Source organism: Cloeon dipterum, chromosome 3 (genome assembly GCF_949628265.1).
Source record: "Cloeon dipterum chromosome 3, ieCloDipt1.1, whole genome shotgun sequence".
NCBI classification, from domain to species: Eukaryota; Metazoa; Arthropoda; class Insecta; order Ephemeroptera; family Baetidae; genus Cloeon; species Cloeon dipterum.
In genome coordinates, this window is record NC_088788.1 from 36,382,801 (window position 1) to 36,391,458 (window position 8,658).

Here is an 8,658-nt window from a genome sequence, read left to right on the forward strand (position 1 = left end):
CCGTCTATATTTTTCCGAAAACCTGTCTAAGTATAGTCGACAATTTTCCCAAAAATAATAGTCTAATATTCACAGCCCTAGTCATCCATCCTGTGAATTTTTTATTTTCAATTAAAATGCACAACTTTCGGAAAAAACGCGAAATTGCAGAAAAATACGCAAAAAACAGTTTATTTTTTGCCACGCAATGGGTTTTTCCGGAAAAATGCGGGTACAACTGCCTCTTCGGACAAATTCCTTTCGGGCAGCTTTGACCACAGCCAGGCCCGGACTGGTAATCGGGCGCACCGGGCGAAACCCCGGTGGGCCGCGGCCCAAGTGGGCCGCCCGGACCGCCCAATATATCCAAGACTGTCAAGCAGCCCGCGTTTGTGGCTGTCGCGGCCCATATTTTTTGTGGTTTTTCCGTGTTTTGACTGGGGCTGGAGGCAACACAAGTTCCTATTATTCAATTCTCTGTTTTGGCTAAAATATTTTCGAAATCAAAGGAAAAATCTTGAAAATAAAAAAATCGAAAAATAAATTTTCATTTTTATTACGCTTGTTGCATGCCCACCGGCCCATCGCTTTGGTCGTTCGGCCCGCTCCTCGTTAAATTCATATTATCATATTTTTTGGGGGGAATGAGCAAACGGAAAAAACTATCATATCCTTGATTTTTCTGTCTTTGCACACAGGAATAAAAATTAAACCGAGAGCTTGATCAGGTAAACTCGGCGGCCCCCACTTGGAGAGTGAAAAATTCGCTTTGCGTGTTTCATACTAGCGCGGAAACTATTGAATGCATTATTTGGGCTGCGTTTTTATTAGATTTGGATGAGAATAGGCTAACAAACGGTCGAAGGAGCTAAAACTTCTTTGTTCCATTTTTCAAATTTTGACCGGTGGCTGGCGTGCCTGGCGAGTTAAAACCCAAGCGGCTGGCCGATCAGATTTTGGGAGGCTGGCTGATCTGAGTGCTCTAGCATACATTTATATTTCTATTTAGAAGTCAAATATTTAAAAAAATTATAAAGAAAAAAAATTATGTTCAACTGATTTGTTCAAAAGGGAAAAAAGGTAACATTAATCTGACAAAAATATTTATTGCTCTGAACCTCATACAAGAGTGAATTTTGAGGAACACACAGATTTTAGCAGCGCAGCTTTATTCAACTGTCAAATTTTCCCAGTTTTCCAAAATAATGAGGCCATGCAGAGTAGGTCGATTACTGATGTATTTGACGTCACTCCATCCATTTCTGATGACATATAAATATACTAATCTAATAAAATACGCATAATCCGTATAATAAAAACCCGTTGAAAATAAATGGCAGCTTCCTCGGTGAATATTGAGCTTTATATTTTCCCGTATTTCTACACAACAGAAATATCCTGCTCAACTAGTTTCGGCTACTGGTTGTAGTCCTAATTCATGAGCTTCCTGTCCCGACTAGGGGCTGAGCAGGACATTATTTCTGTAGAAATACGGAAAAATAAACAGCTCGCTATCAGGGTTGTATATTTGCTTTAATAATACCACCCGAATTTTTTCACTACTTGTTTTTAACGGTTTCTACCACTCAGTTTTTACCAATTTCTTGCGCAAGAAATACAAGAAATGAATTTATTGCCATTTTCCCCTTATGAAAATCTAAGATTTTCGGTCGGAACTGGTCAAAATTTCCTCCACTGTACACATTTTCTTTTTTTAAATTGCTATTTGCTGCCTCAATTTCTCCAAAAAGTTTTCTAAAAAATTTTGAAGTCAAGGTCATAAAGCAAATAATTAGAAAATTATTGAAAACTGAGATTCTAACATGGCCTGCAAAAAATGGTATAAAATGAAAAAAACGTTTTTACCACTGCACCGCGTTTTTTTAAATGCCGGTTTTTTCCAACCCTGCCGTCTATCCACCGTGGAAGCTGTCTTTTATTTCAATTGAAAATTATGAAAGTTCGGGGGGGGGGGGGGTAGTGGGCCGCGGTGGCTCGGTGGGCCGCTAAAATCAACAGTCCCCGGTAAAAAATTTGGTGCCAGTCCGGGCCTGACCACAGCGAGTGTGTGTTCGCGCGGCAAAAACCGATTTGCGACATCGAGCACACGATGGGCCGTCGCGCGGACGCAAAATACGCATTTATTTGGTGCGAAAAGTTAACCGATGGTGAGGAAGCCCCGCAGGTACTCGCACGGCTCCGGTTGCGGGGGCTGCAGCGGGGGTTGCTGCGTTGCCGACGAGGGCGAAAAGGGGTCGACGGCGCCCGGTGGCGCGCCGACGCCGACGACGAGCTCTTCCAGACGACCAGTTTGCCCAGCACGCTCAGCAGACTGGACCTGATTGTGAGAGAGCGTGCAAACGCACATATTGCACCTCCGTCATTGCATTCACGTGGCAAGGGTGGGGGGTAGGCAGGGGTGAGAAAAAGCCGACGAATCTTGGTCATTTCAAATAAAATCAGTAATTGCGGCTCTTTCTTAATACTGTTGTTGTTCTCTTAGGAAAAATACTAGATTTTTGTTTAAAATTTACACAGGAGGGAGGAAAGGGAAAAGGAGATGAAGAGAGATGACAACATATTATGCCACAACGGAGGAAAGAATTAAACAAAGCTTCTTGTGGCACATCTTCATCCTCTTAACCCCTCTTTTCCTTTCCTTTAAATTTCAATGATAAAAATTATTAAAAATCTTCCTTATAAAAAAACCTTTATAAAAAGGACTTTTCTTTTATCATTTCTGTTGTGCAAACAAGCCTGGCCCTCCCTGAGGTCCTTGAGGTACGAGTAAGACTCGCGAAACTGATTATCTCCGCATTTTTAGCCAAGATCTATGCAAAATATTACATCGATAGAAAGCTGACAAATGGAGCTTGACCATATTATAGGAGAGTTAATATTCTGTACGACTTTTTTTTCATACACGATTACGAACATCAAAATATGAAAACTCTATTTTTTTGTAGCCAGTTTTGCTGCGTTATTAGTCTATTCGGGGATTAAAATTAAAAAGTGGATGCATAGTTAGCATTATGCTATTTAAACGGAGAGGACTGTCTCTTTACTTGATATCCTATTTTCACAACAAAAATAGTTTCCCTAAAAGGTGTTTCATTATTGTTTTCAAAAACAAGCGATGAACCTGTGATTTAATTATTGTATATATTATGTCTGTTGATGTACACCTGTGGTGTCTAATAAATATTTCATCATCATTATTGTTATCAAGCGCTACAAATTTTTTACAAGTTTATAAAGAAAGGTGGAACATTATATTATATTGATGTGTTTCATCTCAACAATTATACCAGCAAATGTCAAGACGAACGTAGTGGAGTCAAGGAGAAGGATGAGCCACGAAAGCCAATGAAAGATGAAATCTATGTGAGTTATTTTTTTGACTCCACAATAACCCGCGCAAAACTATATAAGAACGCGTTCCTAAATGGTCGAAAATGAGTGGATCCTATTATTCTCGCTTCTTTTATTGTTCGGAAAAGGGAGTCAAGCTAGCGTGCTGTTCTGTAGCTGCGGATTTCAGAGTGATTTTTCTTCGAAAATGAGTAAGCTGAGAAGTCAGAGCCAGGGTTGTGTGCCTGTTCGGGACAGCAAGTCTAATATGTATAATCGGTATTTGTACAATTTAAAAAAAACGTGAAATGTGAGAGGATTCTTCCATGATGTGTGTGGAAACTTATTCTGTAGACACGATCAAGCACGGTTAGGAGCAAATGTGGATAAGCTGCAATTATCCGGTCCTCGGTATATTGTGATGTTTGCATGATGGAAAACTGGATTACGCCTGAGTGTAAGTACAATTATTTTTATTGTAATTCGCCTTTTTTACTCCACCGTAATTCAATGTGGGGAGGTGTGGAGCATAGTTGCTCTGCTGATCCTCAATAAAATTACTTTGAATCTAATTCAGGAGTGTCTTTGTGTTAACGCCATTAATGTAAACTTAAAAATTCTATGCTAATTGGGGTATTCTAAAATATTTTAGTTTCATATCTCACTTCAATCTACGTGATTTCACAATTTGTAATGAGCCATCCCGCTGGTCGAGCCTTCACACGGACATAATAGCCGTGAATAATGCTAAATTCATCAGTTAGATTATTTACCCTAGAATTTGTGTTTTTACTAATTGACAATTTTTTGCATCAAACAAAAATATTTTGTCCTATATTTATTTATTCAAACTTGAATTAGAGTATACAACATTTCTTGGTAGGACTTAACTGTGTATAGTTCACAATACATCATAAAATCATTAAAATTATGTTGGAACATGATCCTTGTCAAACAATTAAACAACAACCAGCTGTAATTATAACACACAGCTATTTTTTTATTATTTTGTTGACAAGCAAAATAACATCATATTACATTTACCAAACACAAAATCAATCACAAATATAATAGAAAAATGCCTAGAATCCAATTATTATCGAAAAAGTTTTCTACGATTGGAATAATTTCAACAAAATCCAGATAATTTAGTAGGGAAGTGGGCCACATAAAACTCGGTGAGCCCCACTTCCGTTTGGAACTGAGTATAATTCTAAGCCTTGCCTGAAGAATATAGTGGAGTTCCACAGTTGGTTGCGATAAAATGTGTTGATATCTGTGATCATTCCTACTGGCATCTTTTTAAAGTTCAAGCACCAGCTGTCGGTACCATCACCGTTGTCGAAAGACGGTCCAAGGATAGCCCAGTGTTGTGTACCATCTATAATATTCGTTCCAGCTCCCAATTGATAAACAAAATGTCAAGAGAATTTTTCACCTTGCCAGCTTTGCATAAAAGCTTTGAAATCCTCTAAACTTTCGAAAATGACAAGGTGACTGCCAAGAACACAGCAGTAATCTGCTTCTGCTTGAGCAGGGGTCTAAATTTAGAAAAATGCTATTTTGATGCATTTATTTACTGTTTCAATTACTTACAATTCCATTGACATATTTCATAAAGTATTTTTTTCCATTCGATGTTGTCATGACACCTCCCCCCAAAGCTGAAATGAAAGTTAGATCTTTCATTTAAATATTCCCGCGTGTACATAGAAACATATTCTGTAATACAATAACGATAAATCCGTTTATATATAAATATATTTTTGATGAAAAGAAAATGTATGTATGGACCCATTGAGATTATTAAAAAGACGAGGAATCCACCTTTTAACATAATTTACAATAAAAATATATTTAATTATGATAAATACTTTGATTGTCCATTATCGCAATATTTAAAATTATAATTATAATGCGTCTGATGAAAAAAAAGTAAATTGATTACATGATCCCGTGTTTTTAAGTTGATCAATATATGTTTGCTACAAGAACAACATTAGTCAATCTTACTGTAAATTAGTATAGTTTAGTAAGATTACATTTGGTACACAACTTGCTGCTGGATAAAGAGGACATACTCTCCCGGCGGTTTTAATTCCCCCTGTAGCAGTAACTGAAGCCTGGCGAATACAAATTAAATGATATAATTCTGTATGAATAGAATTCAAAAAGTCACAGTGGCGTCTCCTTTGATGGCAGTGACGAGACCTAAAGTCAGGTCTGGTGCATTTTTCTTTCCACACTGGAACATCTGGGCCATCAGGTGGCACTCATCAGTGGACTCTGCAAAAAAATGATTTGCAATTGTGTTTGCACACATAAAAAGCTTACGAATGGAAGTACAGGAATCAAAGTTTTGAAAGCCATCCTGCATTGCTTGCGGGTCGTCGGCCGTCAAGTCCTCTAAGTTGCGCAAAATTTCATCCGTCACCAGTGACCCGCTTTTTAACTATTCGCATGTTAAGATTTAATTTGATATTTAAAAGTGAACACAAGAAATATATTTACCACGTGTCCTTTTTTCCCGCAGCACCTTAGATAACACTGCAAAGCAAAAATAAAGACCCGATTTTAAAAATAAATCCAATTAATTTGCGTAGCCGCACTTTTAGATTGCGTCTTTGGTTGACGACGTCGCCACTTGGATTCATGATTATATCATTCACTTCATCGTCTGTCACATTCCAAATTTCCGAGCAAGAGCGCGCGATTTGCACCGATTTATTGCCCGGTTGCAAGGCCTGAAAGACAAAGAAACGAAAAACATTAAAAAGTGAAATAAAAAAAAGGGAAATATATCACTTCGCAAAGAAATGGTTTTTGCTCTGTACAATAATCAGTGCCCAAATAAGTCTCACTCAAAGTTGAATTTGACAAATTAATGAAAATGCACTGATCAGCACTCTCCGAGGGCATTTGCCCGTTTTTCCAGTTCGCTAGTTCTTCCTTGTTCAATTTTTCATTCTCTGAACACCAGAAGTGCGCACCTGGACAGCCGCGGTTGGTGCCAGATGTCCAGAAATCCCTTCCACATTGATCAGGGTAGACTGATTAGAGTTTATAAAAGAGTCAAATTTAAATTAATTGGAAATATCATTATTCTACCTGCTCTGGGATATTTCGCAACCATATTCGTGAGACAACTCAATTCCTCAAGAGCCTCAATCGAGGCCAGTTTCATTCCAACGGAGCAACAATAATTCCACGCGCCCAACCAATCCAACTAATAATTTATAATTTTTAAAAGGGAAAATACATATTTTTAAATTAAAATTCACAATAGCAGCCGAAAACAGAAAATCTTTGCCACAACCGGCATTCCACTGGCCGTGAACAAACAGATCTGAAAAAGAAAATCAAACAATTTTCTCTAAATTGAGGCTCAAATCACTAACCCTTTAATATTCCATTTTCGAAAAACGATTCCTATGACGTTTGAAATATATTGTTAAAAAATAAGCCCTAAAGATAAGGAAAATCATGCATTTTGAGTACACTCCATCGGACAATTTGGCTTGTTGCAGTTGGACGCCATCATCGCGTCACCCTTAAAACATCCAAGCTCTCAACAAATTCACACACAGAAAACATTCATCTCACCTGGCAAGCCATGACGTATTTGTGGCTGCAGTTCCGGTCTGACAAAAGTACACCGCTCGAATTTTTCGTCACTTGCAAGTGTAGGCAGTTCTCGTTGGTCTGATTATTGTCCGGTTGCCCCGGAGCCCAGGAAAGCGAGTCGGGAAGGTTGACGGCCCCTGGGCACCAGGCCCACCTTCCCCAGGTGCCCATTGCGCGTCCCGCCGTCCAATAATTATAGTTTAGCGTCCAGTTCACTTTAGTCGAGTTGCTCAAACATTCAAAGTCGGACGCCGAGCTAAACCAAATCGGGTGCATTCCTAATCTGCAACAAAAGTCCCAATTCTGCTGCCAAGTGCCCTTTGAGGATTTATAAGGAATTTATTATTATTTTTGCAATAAAAAAAATTATTTAATACTAACAAGCTTGCCAGAGTAAAGGTACAATTTGTTGCAGGTACGTGTCCAATTCCCATACTTTTCTCCATCTGAATATAAATAATTTAAGGGAATAAATTAGCTCAAAAAGGAGTGTGCCTTAATTTATTTTACAATAGCTGCAAAAAGAAATTCAGTTTAGCGCGTTTTAATTGTTAAGTGCAAATTTATGTGAGTAGCCATTCTAAACGAAATTCGCGATATGTAAATAATATTTTTCATTGTTTGCAAGTTAAAATAAGAAAATTTAGGATTCACGATTTACCCTTTATATTCCCGTTTGCGTCAAATAATGTGCTCTGAAAATTCGAAAATAAATTAATGGAAGCACGTCAAAATTAATACGAAACATACGCGTTTTTTGCACTTAAGAGCGAGGCAAGAGTCTTGAAAATCACCTGTTGGCTAATTAATCAGTTTTGAAATATTAAATAATTTAAAAATACATGTAATATCTATTTACATATACCTCACACAAATATGGAAACAGTGAATTAGAATCTGAAGTTTGCAAGACGGCAGCACCGTTAAGCATGGACGTTGTGAGTCCTTTTTGAACAATTTCCAAACTGTTCATTTCTTGCATGATCACGGGAAGGACGATTTCTCTTTTCTCGTTGCACCAGGCGAAACTCAAATTGTAATTTTGGCACGACACGTTTCCTTCGTTGGAGCCAATTGTCCAGACGGTAGAATCGGTGCCAACATCTTTAAAGCGTTAAGACAAAATTAAAATGAATAAAATTAAAACACGAACCTTGAAGCAATTTTTGAACAAGATTCATTTTAAAGGCGTCCTGCACAGAAATTAAATTCAAATTGCGCGAAAAGCAGTTCTTTGCTGCCTCAACTTGGGTCGCTGCTGCTGACGAAAACAGAAACGTCATTCCGTTTCTCATAATCAGATTGCCTGAATTCAAAAAGCAAAAATTTAGTCTTCTCTTCAACGGCATAAATTTCCTCTTACTTGTGCTTGCGCTGATCACTGATGATGCGCCCTGAATAAATTTAATGCTAACGTATTAATTGTGTCGATATATAGCGTGAACTATTATACTGTAGAGTGCGTAAGTGCTTTTTCAATTAAACACTCATTCGAAATTTTTAAATAAAAATAAAAATTTAAGAGTTGATCTCATGTTTGTATATTCTTAAAAAGGATTAATTGATACCTGGTTTGCGATGAAAGTGAAGTTTTCGCACCGAGACAGTTCACAAGCTAACTAAAAACCATATTAAAATCATCTCTGCTTGTAAATTTGAGCCTACATTTTTTGGTTTGGCTATTGTGATGGTGGTGTCAGAGGA

General features: G+C 37.8%; 1 protein-coding gene across 1 annotated transcript in view; it reads right to left on the minus strand.

Annotated features, from left to right (window-relative positions):
• Positions 1–4,167: 4,167 nt before the first annotated feature.
• LOC135941463 (uncharacterized) overlaps positions 4,168–8,658 on the minus strand; it is a 6,321-nt gene continuing 1,830 nt past the window's right edge. Inside the window, exons 4-25 of the mRNA XM_065487021.1 lie at positions 8,620–8,658; positions 8,523–8,573; positions 8,318–8,348; positions 7,820–8,260; positions 7,705–7,755; positions 7,616–7,649; positions 7,336–7,400; positions 6,934–7,272; positions 6,818–6,880; positions 6,729–6,759; positions 6,612–6,676; positions 6,439–6,556; positions 6,136–6,380; positions 5,940–6,074; positions 5,842–5,877; positions 5,665–5,782; positions 5,510–5,616; positions 5,373–5,453; positions 5,279–5,315; positions 4,927–4,994; positions 4,769–4,871; positions 4,168–4,711 (exon numbers count right to left, since the gene is read on the minus strand). The exon at positions 8,620–8,658 is cut by the window's right edge and continues 142 nt beyond it. Coding sequence (XP_065343093.1) covers positions 4,479–4,711; positions 4,769–4,871; positions 4,927–4,994; positions 5,279–5,315; positions 5,373–5,453; positions 5,510–5,616; positions 5,665–5,782; positions 5,842–5,877; positions 5,940–6,074; positions 6,136–6,380; positions 6,439–6,556; positions 6,612–6,676; positions 6,729–6,759; positions 6,818–6,880; positions 6,934–7,272; positions 7,336–7,400; positions 7,616–7,649; positions 7,705–7,755; positions 7,820–7,936 — 2,046 coding nt within the window. The 5' untranslated portion in view covers positions 7,937–8,260; positions 8,318–8,348; positions 8,523–8,573; positions 8,620–8,658 and the 3' untranslated portion in view covers positions 4,168–4,478. The remainder of the gene's footprint in view (positions 4,712–4,768; positions 4,872–4,926; positions 4,995–5,278; positions 5,316–5,372; positions 5,454–5,509; positions 5,617–5,664; positions 5,783–5,841; positions 5,878–5,939; positions 6,075–6,135; positions 6,381–6,438; positions 6,557–6,611; positions 6,677–6,728; positions 6,760–6,817; positions 6,881–6,933; positions 7,273–7,335; positions 7,401–7,615; positions 7,650–7,704; positions 7,756–7,819; positions 8,261–8,317; positions 8,349–8,522; positions 8,574–8,619) is intronic.